Source organism: Phyllostomus hastatus, unplaced genomic scaffold (assembly GCF_019186645.2).
Source record: "Phyllostomus hastatus isolate PE091 unplaced genomic scaffold, TTU_PhHast_1.1 phas_contig_948, whole genome shotgun sequence".
NCBI lineage: Eukaryota > Metazoa > Chordata > Mammalia > Chiroptera > Phyllostomidae > Phyllostomus > Phyllostomus hastatus.
The window spans coordinates 4,698,296-4,716,472 of NW_025333993.1; the positions used below are offsets into that span (position 1 = coordinate 4,698,296).

An 18,177-nucleotide genomic window follows, 5' to 3' on the forward strand; every position below is an offset into this window, starting at 1 on the left:
CCTTCTGAGTTGAAACAAGAGGCACAATTCCAAAATTCTTACTGACCATCCTCGTGTCATCTGCTTCCAATGCGCTGAGCAGGATTTTCCCTTAACACTTTCAGGGGAAGATACGAGAAGTCAGTAGACCCCTGACATTCATTGATAAGCCTGAGGGAATGTCCGGCGTGCTTAAAGCAACTGATGCCACTAGGCAGGGGGTAGGAATCTGCCCCGGCATCCCAACAGACAGGTATCCATTCAATGATCTTGAAGACTACTGGATTCTCGTGTGGTTCTAAAATTCACGACTTTTAAGATTCACCCTTTGTTGTGTGGCTATTCTTCCATCCGTGCCACACGGCACCCCACTTTGGTAAGCTGTGGCTCCCCTGGGGAGGCTTCCCTGACCCCTTCCTTCTGTCCCTCCCCGGGCCTGCCCAAGGACACTGCCCATGCCTCCCTGGCACTTGGTCCTTACACTGAATAGAGCTGTCCTCCGTGTGGCTCCTGGAGTCCAGTTAACATCACATGATTCTATCTCCCTGCCCCCGCTACCCTATAAGGTCTCTGAGGGGGGAGGGCCACGTGTTACTCACTCCCCGGCACAAACCCCAACACAGACTGGCTTCTCCATCAGTGTGGGTTCAATGGCATGTGCTAGGGACCTGAAAAGGTGTAGGAGTCACAGTCCCTTTCTTTGAAAGTTTCACAATTTAGGAGGCGGAGAGAAACATGACTGACAAAATAAGTGATCGCAAGTGACACACGCAGTGCTTTTGACCGCAGAAAGGGCCACCACTCCCTGCGGAAACATTTTCTAAGGGTTTCCTCTGGGGGTTCAGAATGCTCTTTCTTATGCAAACAGAGCCAGGGAGGGCGAGGCAAGGAACGGAGGCGCCTTGTGCAAATGCAAGGTCAGGGCGGCTCTGCCAGGCAGGGCAGAAGAGGACTGGGTCCACAGGGGCCTTAGCGAGCTGGTGCCCGGGAGCCTCGAGGCCGACATGCCCCGGCTTCCCCCTCTGGGCCTGGAGGGCAGGGGCGGGCGGGAAGTGTGGACACCCGACTCTGAAAATAAAGCAGAAGACCTGGTGAAGGAAAGAATGTCTTTGTCAAGACTCCTGTCGTTGTCCTTTTTTTACCGGAGACTAATAAAAAAATCCAGGACAATATTATTTTTAATACATGTCATGTTCAAGTCCTAAATGGAATTGGGACAAGTGAAAAAAAAATTGGGTTGGGTGGAGGCATTGGCAGGAAATGAGAAATTTAATAGGGTAGGAAATGTGTATGTGAAACCGCTTTTCCTCAGAAGCTCTGTGATTTTGAACAAGATTCGCCTTTGGGCACTCACTTGCCTAGTTTAAAATGACTGCTTTGAATGGAACGACAACTCTGGCCTCCTTTACTTCCCTGAATTCTAAGTAGGATCATGGCAACGACAGTCTCCCTCGAGGTCAGTGGCCTTTAAGCAGGCTGACCGTCCCCCAGGGAGGGGGCCCCTGCACCCAGCACAACTCTAGGGAGCACTGTTGACACAAATCCCAGTGTGATGACACCTCTGGGGTTGTAAGGTGCTTAATTCTGACAGTCGTGCATAGTGAAAAGAACTTGAGCGTTTCTATTTACATCTGTTTAGGATCGCAGATCAATAAGAAAAAAATAGGCTTAACCAATAGCTAATATGTGGGTTGATGCAGCCATTATCATCTGGCGAGAGCTGGAGTCCCAGGGTCCCCTCACTCTTGACTTGCTCTCAGAACATCGCCCAGGGCTGCACGGTGGTTCCTCGTGCTCCCGTAAGAGGATCCGTAGACTGTATGATCTTCCTTTAACTAATCTCCCAGCAGCAGGTAAGTGGCTTTGAGAAATTCCTTCACGGTCACACACTACCACGTGGATGAACCTGGGAGACGCCGTGCGAAGTTAAACAAGCCAGTTGCAGAAAGACAACTACTGTGTGACCCCACGGACACCCAGGAGCGGGAGCAGTCACCTCCACACAGGCCCAAAGTGGGCAGAGCCATGTGGACCGGGGGACAGTGGGATGGCCGGGACACAGGGGGTGTGGTTTAGTGGGTGTAGAGTTTCAGTTGTCCAGGATGAGAAAGTTCTGGACCTCTGTTTCTCAACGGTGTCCATAAAATGAACATTCCTAAATGTTACACCGAAGAATAGGCAAGATGGTACACTTTCTATGTGTTTTCACCGCAATTAAAAAAAAAAAAACGCATAACGTGTCCACAGACTGAAAGCGGTACCGATACTGGCAGCAAAGCCACCACAGATGAAGGGAAGCGCTAACTGACCTTCCACTAGGAGAGTACCTGCCAGCGCGCCCGCAGGAGCTTAACAACCAGTTGTATCAGCCTCAGAAAGAGGCGCAGTCACCAAGACCGTGTGAACGATAGATTCCCACGCTTTTCCATGGACAATTAGTCTTCGCAAGCACAGGCTGTGCCTCGAAGCGCCGGCGCGGGTTAACAGAGCCGTCACAGTCAGCGCGCTCACTGAAAGTCTGGTGCACTGCACCATTCTCTCAAGGTGTCCACATTCATTCATTTCTGTGTGTTCCATAACCGCACTCCACATATTAGCACAGTAGCACAGATAATTTTTAAATAAATCTTAAAAAACTGTGCCTAGGCCTTGGCTGGCGTAGCTCAGTGGATTGAGTGCGGGCTGCAAACCAAAGCATCGCAGGTTCGATTCCCAGTCAGGGCACATGCCTGGGTTGCAGGCCACGGCCCCCAGCAACCGCACATCGATGTTTCTCTCTCTCTCTCTCTTGCTCCCTCCCTTCCCTCTCTAAAAATAAATAAATAAAATCTTAAAAAAAAAAAAAAGAAAGATACTGTTTCTTTAAAAAAACTGTGCCCACACACTCAAAAATGTATCTTTTTAATATTTACTTTTGTATGTTTCATAACCACACTTCACATGTTAGCCCACCAGCGAGTGTGCATCACTTTAAAATGAGTTTTCAGAAACGTATGGTGTACACACGCCCAAATTTCCTCCTGAAAGGGTGCACTGCCGATGTCAGTGGAGATGGCTCGTGGAGTGACAGCCAAGGCCCCGGCGGGCAGCCACCCCTCGCCCTGTCCCGGAGCTGTGGGCAGACTGACCGGAGACCGGCTCCCAAGAAGCTGATGAGCCTCAGACATCAGCTGGGAAACCCTGGGCGATGGCAGAACAATGACAGCCAACTGTGGAAACGTCAAAGGAGAGAACGGGCAGGACAGGGACCTCGAGAGGCGGGGACAGAATCCTTTGGAGTCACCTCGGGCCCCTTTGGGGAGGAGGCGCCCCAGAGCAGAACGGTTTGTTTTGCTGGCTGCCGGCCCCACCTACAATTCTTAGAAACACATGAAGAGATGACGCGTTTTAAAGGCGAGCTCAACCCCCTCGCCCCATCTTGGATGTGGGTAGGTTCGGGAGGACACTGGGGCCTGCTGATGACCCCTCCCCCCTGCAGAGGTGAAGAGACCGGCCCCCCGGGTGCTCCGGCACGGTCACGCTCAGGCTCACAGGTGGACGGGTTCATGGCGGCGGGGATTTCCCTGCGTGTCAAACAAGTGTGAGGAAACGCGACAGAGAAAAGCTCCGGCGCAATGAGTCATTTGTCAGGCTCGAGAAAAAAAGTTCTATTTTTCTAACAGCTCCTCATGAAACAGTGGATACTCCTTAATAAGCAAATTATATATGTAGGAATCTCCCATTTTAAAACAAGTGTAATTTCTTAATTAGTTTTTAAATATCAGAATTTAGTGCCCTGGCTGGCGTAGCTCAGTGGATTGAGCGCGGGCTGGGAACCAAAGTGTCCCAGGTTCGATTCCCAGTCAGGGCACATGCCTGGGTTGCAGGCCACGGCCCCCAGCAAGCGCACATTAATTTTCTCTCTCTCTCTCTCTCTCTCTCTCTCTCTCTCTCTCTCTCTCTCTCCCCCTTCCCTCTCTAAAAATAAATAAATAAATAAAATCATTTAGCCACATGGTGGACAGAGAAAGTCTATTGACTGCACAACAGGCCTTGGGACAAAAGGAGAGCCTGTCTCCTTGTTACGTTTTTACTTCCTTATGTCATTAAGACAAATGCTGATGAGGATTGTCAACCACTGGGGCCCTCTTTTCAGGTGTCACGTGACATTAAAATAACTAGTCACTCAGTTAGACTCTTGGCCGAGGCCCAGGCGTGATGCTGCCGGGACCGATGACCAGCCTTCTGTCACCCACCCCACACCAGGCCCCATCCGTCACACCAGGAAAAGCATAGTCTCAAACCAGTCCCGGCGCAAACTCGGCCGGCAGATCGTCAGAAACTAGTATTTGAAAACTGACGCTCTGAGGACATTCCAGATCGCTGAGGGAAGCAGTGAAGTATGGATGACCCGGGAGATTTCAGTCTTGGCAAAATCCACGATGCCCCCACACTGGGGACAGAAGAAGCCTTACAGAGACATGAACCGGCCCCCTCTTCTCTGGCCCTAGGGCCATTGCCGTATGAAAATTTCCTCATTTGAATAGCTCACACTTTTTTGGCTTCCCCCTTCCATGTTCTGCAAGGGAGTTTTCCATTTGCGGATGATCACCTTCCTGCTCCACGATCCTAATTTGTCTCCCTTTTCTCTGTAAGGTGGCAGTCGCCGAGCACAATATAAAATAACGGCATTTAGCGGGTGATTGATTTTCCCGCTGGCAACGTTATAAATACGGCCAAGCCTTTCCCTTTCAGAAATGAAATGAGAAGTGATTCAGTGAGATTCTGGAGCATAAATTTAAGGCTATTTGCAAGGCACAAAACAATATTCAAGCAGATTGATGCCTGGAATGCGTAACGTATGCTGAATCCGAATCGTTCGTGCAAAGCAAGCAGCCCAGAAACCAGGGCTGGGTGTGCAGGTCTGGGCCGGCGCCAGGTGCGGCGAGCTTGCTCGGCTGCCAGTACAAAACAGAGACCTGTTCTGGCACGTTTTCCTGCCCGCGCCCGAGAGGCACCTGCACCACATTGAATGGAAACTGTTTCTCTGTTCACATTTACACCTCACTCCGTTCCGATGACGGGGAGGGGAGCTGTAGATTCTACGCCTGGAGGTGGCGGGGACGTGGAGCCCGACCCTGTTCGACTGTGCATGGGGGGTGGGTGCAGGATTCCACGTCCAACTTCCCAGGAGAGAAATGCAACTAGGCCTTTCTTGGCATATGAGTTGTCCTATATTCCTATTTCCAACATAAATTGATTTAACGTAGGCACCTATAATTAAAATATGTGTTGCCATTAACATGAACACGGAGGATCCGTGTTTCACTAGGAACTGCAGTATTTAAAGGTACCGTTTGCTCTCTGCATCCCTTGCCTTCTAGCACGTGCCCGCACTTGCCGTTGGGCTGAGGGCGATTCCACACGAGGAGCGACCCGACAGGAGACCTGCCCAGGTTCCTCCTGCCCCGCCTCCCAGCACAGCCGAAGCGGTGTCCTGTTTCGACACGGCCCCCTGTCTTCCGCAGTACCCATGGGCTCCGCCTCCCCCGCCAGGATCCCTTTTGCTGGAATTCCATAGAACTTATCTGAAATGAAACAACCTCAGTGGGGACAACCCTGGACTACCGGATATTAAAATTCTCCATCCCTCCTTCAGCTCCCCTAGTTTCCTTTACGTGTTCCCAAATGTCAAGGGTTCCTTCTGTGGAGATTCTTCCCCGGTTTTTCTCATGTCCTTTGCCCGCAGTGAAAGCATTTGTTTTGCCTACACCTATCAATGCATCTCTTTCCACTGTCGGAGGATTGAAATGGGCAAACACAGGCTTCGAACCGGGAGCGCAGAACAAAAGACAGAACCTTTCCTCTCCAAACCTATCTGGGCCACAGATCTTAACATTTAGAAAAGGGGGTCTGATCCGTCGGTCACAGTCACTGACAAATCCACCCCCCGAAACCCACGTGTTCCTCCAGCAGCTGAACATCAGCAAGTGCCCGACCAGGAGCCCGGCCTCGCTGACCATACGAAGTTGCCCCAGTCCTCAGGAGGTGCACCATCCAGGCAGGGTCATCCCCGTGAACAGAATGCAGCCCTGAATGCCTGCGACAGCCTGGATGTTGTATGTTTCCAAAATTCACATTCTGAAATCCTAACACCCGAAGATAATGGCTTTAAGAGGTGAGGCTTTTGGCAGCTGAGTAGGCGGTCGCGGGATGATGGGGCCCTCGGGAATGGGATCAGTGTCGTGTTCACGGAGACCCCGAGAGCGCCCTCGCCCCTTCCCCCAAGGGAAGACTCCGCGAGAAGTCTGTGACCCAAAAGACAGCCCTCGCCTGACGGTGCTTCACACGGATCTTGGACTTCCAGCCTCCGGAACTGTGAGCAATACATTTCTGTTTTTTTATAATCACCCAGCTCTGGTATTTTGCTCTAGCAGCCCAAACAGAATAAGGCAACACTGTAACAGCAGGGCCCTTAATGCTGTGTTTTATTAAAATACCAGTCGAACATAATACAAACCTGTGCATACGCAGCCCCGAAACACCTTCTTCTTCCCCAGCAGGAAGCTCTTTCCAGAAAGTCGTTCTGAATTCATGCAAAGCCCCAGGCTCGGGCTCATGATATTATTCATACATTCAAAGAGTACAGTGCACCCGGCGGACGAGAAACAGGGCCGCAGACGCACTGTGGATGCCTCCCACCTAGGAGAGTGCCGAGACTGAAGCAGGAGAGCAGAAACCAGAACCTTAAAAAACAACGCCGAGAACGGGCTCATCATAAATGCAAGGCACCCCCGCCCCCGTCACGAAAGCCCCTGTTTCCCTGTCATCCTGATTGCACGATGCCACCCAGCCTTTAATAAAGTCAGCTGTGACTCATGTATTCAACCTTCCTTTCTGGAAAAAAAAATAATAATAATAATAATAATACATCTTGCACCCTGTCGCTGTTAGCGTTCGAAGGAGAAAAACAGTGAAAGTTCTCAGCACCGCCGCCTCCCTTGTCACACGCAGGAACGGGGGGGCCTGCTGCGTGGAGGCCCCCCCACACTCGTCAGCCCCGCACACATGGCTGCGCGCAAAACTGTGGCCTCTTCCGGGTCGGGAAAAGTGGAACTTCGAGCCCACGCTGGGATTCGTGTCCTTCTGAACCTCCTGTCTCCGGTTAGAGGGGAGAGAGTGTCTATCACTGTGTGACTCAGCAAAACCATGTGGATCTCGCTGCATCTTCCCATACCGTCACCGCTTTACATGCCCAAGTGAGGGCGACGCCACGTGAGAAATTCAATTGCCCTTTGACCTTCTGTCGCTAGGCCTTGGGGGCCAGCTGCAAAACCCACATGTTACACAGTGACCCTCAGAGTCTGCGCTCAACTGGTCTGAACCATACAGCTCCCCGTGAACCTAATCGTCCATCCAGCGGCCAGTGGTCAGGTCACGGTGACGTCATCAGGGCGCACGACCATAATCATTGTCCCTGCCGCTGGGTTTCATCTGGCTGTGTGTCTCACCAGCAGGGTGCTCTGAGGGCCAACTAGGTAAGCCCCACACCAGCATCACATGGTATTCTGTAACCACTGGCTGCTTTAGACAAAAGAAAAATTGTGTCTTTCCTACACCCCCACCCCAGGATGTCAGTGGCACTGGCCTCTGTTTGTGGTCTCTGTCCAGCACGATACCGCTGCTTCCCTCTTTCTTTAGAGATGTGATATATAAGGCAGTAGTTTCTCATTCTGTGCTAAGGACAGACATGCGGGTCTGAAGATTTGCCCTTAAATGTCCTTGGTGTGATCAAACCACGCCTCCGACAGACAGTCCTGTTCTTGTGGCCAATGTCTGGGTGGAAGAAACGGTCATAACCTTGGCACCGAGTCGCAACCTCCCATCCAAGCCGATGAAAGAGAGGCACCCGTGACGGCGAAACTGAAGGCTTACGAGGATGCTTTCCCAGAAGGGTCCCCACTCTAATTAATAGCTGTCAGCTGATGTGTTATGCAACCGGAGCTCCCCCACCCCACCCCCTCATAAACAGGGCGGTGGTGCGTCATTGTTAAATCAACTCTCCAAATGTTTCCCTTCGTGCACTCACGTTTTGCTGCTGGCTCTTCTAAATGACTTCTTGTGCAGTGCAACCTGAAAACACACACCTGGCTAAGAAAATGAGGCTCATTTTTGTTGTTCACGGGACTCCTTTCTTTTAGATAGTGAGAGGTGGCTACTCAAAGGGGACCTTGCCATCCTTCCGTCCGGTGCCTGGGAGCCCAGCAGGGAGCGGAGAGGGTTCAGTGTGTAAACTTCCACTTGGCACCCCGGGTTTCCGACCGGGCTAACACCCCTAAGCCTGCACTCTGATCCCTGCTGAATTATCTTCCAGTTTATTTCTAGATTGCTCCAGGCACATCTGACACACTTTAATACTGAAATGTAAATTAGACGCCCCCACAAACCACCTCCGCTCTCTCGCATTGCCCTAAATTTGGACTTGACTTGCCTTGTTATACTTGAGCTGCTCTTTTCAATCATGTGTCATTCCCCCAAAAAAAGCATTGTCACCGGGGACAAAGAAGACATTGAGTGGTAAAACCTCCCAGTGTGAAGCCAGCTCCAGGCTCAGTTTTCCCCCCACTTTCCGTCCCCTTAAAGGCTGGAGGACCTGGAGGAGCAGGGCCCACCCCCAGGAGCAGGGGGCCCTCGGAGGGTCTGTCCACCCAGCCGGGCTCGTGCACTGGCCCAGGGGGGCAGCCGTGCGCTCGGGACTCTGCCCTGGGCACTGCAGCCTGACGGCTGGGGCAGGGACTCTTCGCCCGCCAGCCTCCAAGAAACGCTGAAGCCAGAGGATGTCTGGCTAAACTCTCTGCTCTGACCCTTGTGGCAGTGGGGTCCATGAGTCAATGAAGGTCATCCGAAGCCCATCCCTGCCTGACTGATTAAAACTAGCAGCCACGTGTCATCCGTCCAACTCAAGAAAAGCTCGAGGAGAAAGGGCAGGGGCGGGGGAGTTTCCAGTCCCCTCGCCAGAAAGGAGCTTCTGTTTGACTTTATTAAATGTTTTAAGCAGATTAAGGTTTCGTCAAAGGACAAATCCCCCCTCTCCGAGGAGCACACCCCCAGAAACTGGGAGATCAGCCAGAGGGCTGGTCACCCCGAAGGCGGCCAGCGGGCGGGGCTGCACAGGACCCCAGGGGGAGGTGGCTACTGGAGGGGCAGGGGGCGTACGTGCAGGAGCAGGAAGGGTCTCGTGGGCAGCTGAGGGGAAGACTGTGCACCTTGTGGGATTTTATCCAGAGTCACAGACCGAAGGCGGAGAATTCTTACAGCCGCCTGCCAACGTGTCCGATGGAATGCCGGGGCTGGGCAGCCTTAATGTCGTGTCCAGCAGAAACGAGGTTGGGGCCCTAATCATGGGGTGGGGTCTGGGGCATCTGCTGTTGCCCCTGGGGACCCACTGTTCGGTGGGCACCTCGGAGCTGGGGCATTCGAGAGAGCCCAGCAGAAGGGGGGTGGCTGAGCCGGTGAGGAGGAGAACTGGCGGAGGCCCCCCCAGCTGCTGACCTGATCAAAGAAAGGGGGCCCCAGGGCCATGCTGGTTTCCAAGTCCTTCTGTCACGTGAACCACCAGATCGTGCATAAAACCTGCCGCACACAGCCGTCCCGTCTTGTTGCAAGCAAGGTGAGCTCACACAGACAATGTTCTGGAATCTCCAGAGCCCAGCAGAAAGTCCCCCACCCAGGTGCCTAGGAAATGGGGGCCAGAGACTCATTTCCCTGTGTCCACTCCAGGGCCCCACCTCCTTTTCCTGGGCTCCCGCCCTCCCCCTCCTCCTCTTCCTCCCTCTCCAGCACCTGCTGTGCAGAGAATCCCTTATGCACTTGGACGCCAACATCTAAGTTGCAGTTGGCTGCCCAGCATTGCAGCCCAAGTTCTGGCTCTGCCACCCCCTGGTGGCTTTGAACTAGTTGACCTTGAACTCCATGCCTCAGTTTCCTCATCTGTCAAGGGAGAATAATACCAGCAACCACCCTACAGAGTGGGTGGGAGGCTCACATACAGTAGCTGAGGTCGCTGGGCCAGCGGGAGCTGCTGCTGTGGATGCAGGTGTTGTGGGAAGGGTTCCGGCCCTTCCACCTTCCTCCCCACACTCGCCCGCCCCCTCGCTTGAGCCTTCGGCTCCATCCCAAACCCCTTCCTAAATTTTATCAGGCTTCGCCCACGGTTTCTCCCTGTCATGTTTATATCAGAAGTCACCCATCCTAGAGATCAAAGCAAGGGAGAAACATGTTAGTTCCGAAGTTGTTAATTTTACTCTAGACATCCAAAAAAAGAACCTCCCATCTGCCAAAAAAAAGGGGGCAGAGAAGATAAAAGACTTTTCAAAGTGATCATTGAAGCACCAACCGAAAGGAAGCGAAAATGGGCTCAGCTGCAGAGTTAGAGGGGAGTGATGCATACATAATGCAAACCTGCCCCATTAGAAAGAAAGAAAATAAGATCTTTCAAAAAAAATAAAACAAGCCCCGTCAGCGTGCCCCACCAAAACGTATTCTGTGTAAACACATTCCGGGAAGTGACTTTCAATTTTAAATGGTCACTCCTCTTCTGCCAAGGCTCTGCCGTGTTGGGTACAGGGGCGCACGGACACACAGACTGTTCACAGTCCGACCGAGGTGCCTCTCCCGCCCTGGCACCCGAGGAACGGCAGACCTCGTTTGCACAGCCTGTGTGTCCCCGCGCCAGGCAGGGGCACCCCCTCTCCCCACCGCTCTGCCCAAGAAGCCGGCTTTCCCCACGCCGCCTGCCTGCTGGCTCTCCGAAAGGTGTTCCCTACGGCACACACACACACACACACACACACACACACACACACGCACACGGGGAAGTAGCACAGATCTTCGTGAGACGCTCCGACAACCGGCTTTCTCTCCTGAGGGCTAACACCCAAAGCGCTTTCCAAAGTCCCAATGGCATCGGAAGCCCACGATGCATCATCCCTTTCTCTTTCTAAGGCAAATGTTAAAAGTTGCAGACGGAATCCGTTCCTGCACTTGCCCTGCAAAGCAAGCTATAAATAGTGCCGGTCCTCGGAGCAAATAGTTCCAAGGCTGCCGTGTTCTCCTTCGCGTTTTCGGAGAGAGCCGAGGTCCCTTCTCATCACCGCTCCGCCCTCCCCGCCCCGGGGTTTCCCTCCTCCAGGAGAAATACGGCTCACCTCGCTCATGATGCCTTCACCGCAGCGCTGGTCCTGCTGCTCAGCACGGAGAGCACTGCTGAGGGGTTGCTAGTCCGCGGGTCCTGGCTTTTCTCTTAAAAAGGGCTGCCGGGTGGCATCATGCCTCCCGCGAGCCAATGAGATGCGTTCACCTGTCTGAGGGCCTGGCAGGCATCGGAGAGCGCCAAGGGCCCCCTAGTGGCGCAAAGATGGAACACACACCAGGTCGCTGCTCCAGATTCTGCACGGGAGAGACGGAAATGACCAATTTTTTTTTTTTAAGAAGTCCAAGTGGCCAGAGGGGAGAGAAGAGGGAATTTCAGGGGAGAATGGGAAGGGTTTACAGGAACAAATTTAAAGGACACATGGACAAAATCTAGGGGGAGGGTGGTAATGGGAGGGATGGGTGGGTGGGCTGGAATGGGAGTAAAAGGGAGAAAACTGTACTTGAACAATGATTAAAATAAAAAATAGTTTAAAAACAAAATAAATAAAAATAGAAATTTATCTGAAACCAAAAAAAAAAAAAGTCAAAGTCAGAAGCACAAAGATCATTAGAGGTTTGCCACTGTTCGTTAATTCAAGGGGGGCGGGGTCTCAGTACGTAAAAACACACTCGTCCGTGTCAGTGGAAAGAAGGTTTGTGTGCCCTATTTTATTTTTTATTTTACTTTTCAGGTACAGTTGGCACTGAATATTGTGCTAGCTTCAGGTGCACTCACAATGGTTAGACATGTATGTAATTTACGAAGGCTTCCCCAGCAACTCCAGCCCCCACCTGGCCCCACCCGTCGTTACTACAATATTATTGGCTATATTCCCTGTGCTTTACATCCCCACGGCTATTTTGTAACTGCCAGTGCGTGCTTCTTAATCCCGTCTACCTTTGTCACTCCACCCCCAGCCCCGCCCCCATCTGGCAACCCTCAGTCTGTTCTCTGTGTCTCTGGGTCCCTTTCTGCTGCGTTTGTTCATTCATTCTGCTCTTCAGATTCCACACATGAGCGACACCACGTGGGAGTTGTCTTCCTCTGGCTGGCTGACGTGTTTCACTGAGCATAATGCCCTCCAGGCCCACCCGCGCCGTCACCAACGGTAAGATTCCGCCCTTCTTTACGGCCCCGTAGTACTCCGTTGTGTATACGTCCCATGGCTGTCTTATCCGCCCCTCTGTCGACGGGCACCGGGGCCGCCTCTGTGTCTTGCTGTCAGAAAGGTGGCTGTTCGAAGGCACAGCCGTGCTGCCACGCCAGTGTGCGGTCTGCCTCGTCCGTCCTTGTTTTCCGGGCGCCAGCAGCTCCCCCGGCCCCTGGCTGCACAGACTGCAGCCATGAGTGTGGGGCAGTCTCCCTCCTTCCCCCGGCCCCAAACCCTCCAGCTGGCGCACACCCCGGGCCCTCCCTTCACCCCCGGCTCGAGGGCGTGAGCAGGACTGGCACACGGACCTGGAGACTCACGCTGCGACCCAAGAGGAGAGGAGAGCCCCCAGTGTATCTGTGGCCCATACCTTCGCCGGTGTTGGGGAGACTCCACTTGGACTCTGGAATCTGAGGCAGGTTTGGGAGCATCATCCCGCCCCGTGTCCCCAGGAAGAGATTTCATCTTGTCGCCCAGTCCTGAGATCGTGACACTGAGGAGTCTTCACGGCACCCAAGGGGGCCCTTGACTTTCACAAGACACGTGCCACAGACCGGGGAATGTGGCTGCTGCACCGAACCGAGACGCAGGCAGCTGCTGGTCTCCTTGGCCCATCGCTGGGCAGGGGGACCCCTGCAACTTGCCAACTTCAACTGGTCCCAGATCCCAGCAGAGCCTCAGTACAAGAACAAGGATACCATGTCATGGCAAACACCCCGAATGACAAGGTGCCAAGGACCTGCTAGAGGTACAGACATAGCCACGTGATGGCTACCAACTATCTCCTGTGGATAAATAAATGAGAAACGGGGTAGTGGTTACAATCCTCAGATGCCCCGTCGGGCTTCAGCCACACCCCCCGCCATGGAGAGACTCAGCCACAGCTACCCGTGGACTCGGTGCCACGCACAGCCCGTCTCTGGTTGTCCTCCGCTGGCCTCTGTGCGGCCGTGGCGGCTGCACCCTGGACTCCCGCCTCCGTGGGCTCCTCCCTCTCTCACGTCACACCCTGGGGGAGTTTTCATCCCACCTCCGTGCCTTCCTTCTCAGACTTCCTACTGCCAGTGGCCACCCCGCCTCCCCACCCCGACCACCGGGGCAATCCTGATTCTCTCCCAGCCACGTCCTCACTGCCAGGGAAAGACCTACTGTCCCCGCTTCTGGCGGCATCTCCAGACTTCTCCAGACGTCTGCTCTGCAGTCACCTTGAGACAGAAATGTACCAGTGGGACCTGTGAGTATTGGCATCGCCTGCTCTCCACACTGACCGGCTGGACGCACAGAAGCTACTCCTCCGAGTCCGGAGCAGGAAGGAGGAAGGGGCGAGCACCGCGCACGTGCAAAACCAGGCTCCTGCAAAAGCCAGTGCTGCTGCCCAGATCCGAGAGTCAGCACTCCTTCCCTGTGGGCCCTGGGTGCCAGGGTCGTGCCACCGTGGTCCTGGCCCCGCTGTCCAGGTCCCGGGACAGGGTGCGTGAGCTTCCTACCAGAGAACAAACACTCAGGATGGAGAGAATAAGGGCCCTCTAGGCACTATCAAAGACGAGACCGTGACCGTGGTTCTTTGTCGAGAGCGTTCTGGCAGGAAAGCATGGTTCAAGATGGCGCCAGGACAGAGAAACAGCCTACAGGGAGAGCATCTGATGTGAGACTTCAAACTTCCCCCAATGTGGGTTATTGCTGGGGATCCCGCCTTGTTCCTGGGGCACCGAGCAGCCAACAGCTTTTCATTAGGGCTGAGCGCTCGCAAGAAGGGCTTTGAGAGTGGGGGTGGCAGGAAGGGAGACTCGGGGAACACTGCCTGGGGTGGGGTTCCACGGGCCTGGCGAGAACACTCAAGGGCCTGCTGACACCTTCTCCCCACACCCCAGCCCCCCGCTCCCTGTTCAGAGCAGGGCGCCCCATGCCGACTTCGGTTAGCCCTCTTCTTGGCCTAACTCAGCTCCACTCTCTGTGACCTCCTCCCCTTGACCTCCAGTCGCCCAGGCCCACTCCCTGCCAGGACAACCGCATTCCTCAGGGCCACCGCCGTGAGCGGCAGAAAGGCCACACGGCCCCAGACCAGCACTGGGGAGCGCGGGCCGCCCGTGGAAGCCGAGCCCTCGTCTGTGCTGTTCACACGTGAGGGAACACGAGCAGGAAGCAGCAAGAAACACAAGTCTCTACGGCTTGTAGGAGCCCGTCTTCTTCATTTATAGCCACTCGACGTAGGGATTGGTCTACAGCAAGGCCCCTTCCGATGGGAAGATGGGTGCCTCTGGTATAATAACCCGTATGTCGCAGAGCAACGGAAATGGGCTACAAATATTTACCCATGTCTGTATTACTTAGGCATCCCGACCGCATGAGTCGTCTGCACACTAACTGAGGGTCTGCCGGCCAGCACATCCCGGCCGCGTCCTCCTTGTCTGCTCCCCCCCTTCCCTCCCTGCTCCCAAGCCCACACTTAGGGGGCCCAGGCAGGGTGCCTTCGGGGTTCCCCGGATGGTTGGAAATGGGACACAGGGAGGAGGGGGTCTGCAGATGTCCAAGAGAAAGGGGAGCAGAGCCACGCCCTCCCCAGAGACACCCGTCTGGTGGGGGGCCGGGAGGTGGAGGATGAGATCTCCCAGGGGCAGCACCCACAGGACCCCATGCGGGGCTCTGCAGGCTGTGCTCAGGCAGAGGGGATGAGCAGAGGGGACACAGAGAACCAGCCTGTGCTCCGCCGGTCTGGCTCTGGGGCAAACTTGAACTTTCCCATGATACAGATACAGTGGAGAACTGCTGGAGTCTCCAGAGGTGGGGACAGGAGTAAGAGGCCCCGAGGCTGGGCTGCAGCTCTGCTGAGCAGAGAGTCCGACAGTTTGGGACAGATCAGGGGGTGAGACAGGCCATGGGAAAGAGGGTGGATGACATCGCGGGCTGAGCTGTATCCCCCCAAATTCCTCTACAGGCATCCCTCGTTTTATCGCACTCCACAGATGCTGCGTTCTGACCAACATGGAGGCCAGACCCCACACCAGCAAAAAGGAGAGGATTCACTGAGGGCTCCGAGGAGGGTCGGCATTTTTTATCAATGGAGGATTTGTCATTAAGGTAGGTTTTTTTAGACATAATGCTATTGCACACTTAAAAGACTATAGGTTAGCATGAACATAACTGTTATACGCACAGGGAAGCTGACAGAACAGTGCCACTCACTTTCTCCTGACACTCGCTTTGCGGTGGTGGCCCAACCCCGACCCTGACCCCAGAATGTGGCCGTCTCTAATGCCTGGGATCCCAGAACGTGACTGTGTCTGAAGACAGGGTCTTAAAAGAGGTGGTTAAGGTAAGAGCAGGTCATAGGGTTGGACCCCAACCCCGTAGGTCTGCCGTGCTTATCAGAAGACAGAATCCAGACGCAGGCCCGTCACAGCAGGAAGACCATGTGGAGATGCGGGAAGGAGATGGCTGTCTGTGAACCCAGGAGGAGTCAGCCCTGGCCTCAGACTCCCAGCTGCCAGCTTCCAGAACTGTGAGGAAGCCAATGTCGTCTAAGCCACCCAGCCTGCAGGACTTTGTCGTTGCAGCCCCCCCGCCCCTGCCACCAGCAGATGGATGCGGGTGACGCAGCAAGCTCCTGAAGGCGACTTCCGGGGAAAGAACAGAAGGACCTGCAGGGGGTGTGATCAGGTTCTGCAGGTGGCATTTGACGCAACCCTACTGGAGTCCCCAGGACGCCTTCGTCTCCTGTGCGTGAGGCCGGGGTCCCATCGGTTTAGAGAGCACACAGCACGTGGCCACCAGGAGGAACCGGGCTGCGCGTGGGAAACCAGCACCCACGGGTCACACATGAGACATGTGCGTGTGTGCCGCACGTGGTTCCGTGGGCGCTCACTGGCACCTCATGCCCCGGCAGGTGGGCCTGCTGACCCCAGCTCCCAGCCCCACCCGTTCCCTTGGAGCCACCATGCCCCAGGGTGACCAGCCATCGAACCAAAGGTCACAAAGACTCCCCGGCCCGTCTCGGAATGCTGCAGGACCAGGGTGGTACTGGGTGGGCTTTGCACCTTTCCGTGTGGGTCTGATAGGCAGTCAAGTTTGAGAACTGTTGCCTGCAGCAGTAATCACACACACACACACACACACACACACACCCCACTCACTCCTGCCGAAGCTCCCTCCTGCCTGACCTCCTTCTAGGGTCTGCGTTACCCTCGTTGACTCTCGCATGGACCGAGCTTACTGATGCAGCTTCGACGCATCCCTGCCTGTGACTCTCTTCCCGTCGGGCAAACACCCCATTCAATGGTAGACGGGGCCACACACCGGGGCTTAGATGCCTCCTGCTTGACGTGAGCAATAGCTTTCCATGGGAACTTGGCACAGTTCCTCTCGGTTCCTCAGTGTCTCATTTCCTCTGCTGCGAAGGCAGAGATATTGAAAACCTCACATCTGCCAACCTAAGCAAAAATATATACGCTAAACATATTGAGCTGGGAGATAAATTCTGAAGGAACTTCCAGAGAATTAGATCTATGGCCTCGTATATTAGATCTTGGGGAATGCTTCAACCTTGCTGCACTAAAATCCAGACGCGTGGTTCTGCCACTTAGGAAAAAAATCTGTAATGCAAGTAGATTATTGTCATCCTCTTGGAAGTGTGATCCTGCCTACCTGAGGACGCCGAGTTGGACCAGGCCATCTTTCCAAAGCTCCCTGCGGGATTATTCACAGGGACCTGCTTAGGGATGGCCCGGGGCCCTTCCCCAGACTCACGACACGTGTGAGCACAGGAAAAATGCAGTCTTGGGGGCATGGGGGGCTTTAAAAGGTCCGCCCTCCGATTCGTTGTCCCACCTTTGCTTCTCTACCTCTTCACGTGCACTATGTGCACCTGTTCCTCCATGTTGTCCCAATCCCTGAGCTTCCAGATGTAGAGGGAACAAGCTCATCCTCCCAGGACGGAGCTGGGCTCCGCCCTCCCCTCTGCCTTCACTGCTCCCCAGCCAGAGGCCAACTGTCTGCGCAGCCCCCACCCCTGAGCCTCAGCCCTCCCCCCGCCCCACAACAGGGTGGGGGAGCCCAGTGGGTTCCTAATCTTATTTTCCAATGCTTTGAATTTTAATCCTTTCTACAGAGCCCAGCCCTCTGCCAGCCTCTGGGTGTCACATGGCCCAGAGCCAAGAGGGCAGCCCCGTCGCCTCGATGGATGGGGAAATGCAGCCTAAGCCTACAAACCTGTTTATTGCGTTGACTCACTCATGCGTGTGCTGGTTTACACAAACCTTGCCTATCACCCCCTTGACTTCAGCCTCCTGAGAGGGGGTGAGGCCACACACACCCCCCCACCCCCCGCTCCCTCCCCCGTCCCCAGTGCCTGGCCCGCAGCCCGGCGTCGCGTCAGCTCCAGAACCACCTGCCAGCAAGTACGTAATCTATCTGTTACCGAGTGTGAATGCCACTGCAGAAAGAAAACTCTTTTTTCTACAAAATTAGATTCACTTTCCAAAGCCAACATGTAAGAATTTTCTCTTTTGAAAATGAGAAAAGAGGATATTTCAAAAGTCTCGAGGCGGTCCGATTTTAAGCCAACTTTTTAAAACGTTAAAAAAAAAAAACTATCCTGGCAAAATGAATCTCTACAAAACCTAGATGACTGTGCTTTCTTGCCTTTTTAAAGGAAAAATAGATGAATAGGGATATCGGACCGTGGCCTTCCAATGTTTGAGCAAATAACACCACCCGGCTGCCGCTCGGCCCCCACCAGCACGGCTCTCTCCCGGCCCCTGCACTCCGGCAGGTGCTGCTCACTGACCACCCCGGATAATAGTTGTATACATGTCGTTATTTTTTAAAGGCTTTGAAAATTTGTTGTCGGTGAGCACTCAATGCTTTCTCTCTCTCTCCC

General features: G+C 54.2%; 1 protein-coding gene across 1 annotated transcript in view; it reads right to left on the bottom strand.

The window, feature by feature from the left end:
• Positions 1-11,297, bottom strand: part of PCP4 (Purkinje cell protein 4) — a 54,947-nt gene extending 43,650 nt beyond the window's left edge. The window contains exon 1 of the mRNA XM_045852613.1: positions 11,166-11,297. Coding sequence (XP_045708569.1) covers positions 11,166-11,174 — 9 coding nt within the window. The 5' untranslated portion in view covers positions 11,175-11,297. The remainder of the gene's footprint in view (positions 1-11,165) is intronic.
• Positions 11,298-18,177: the final 6,880 nt, after the last annotated feature.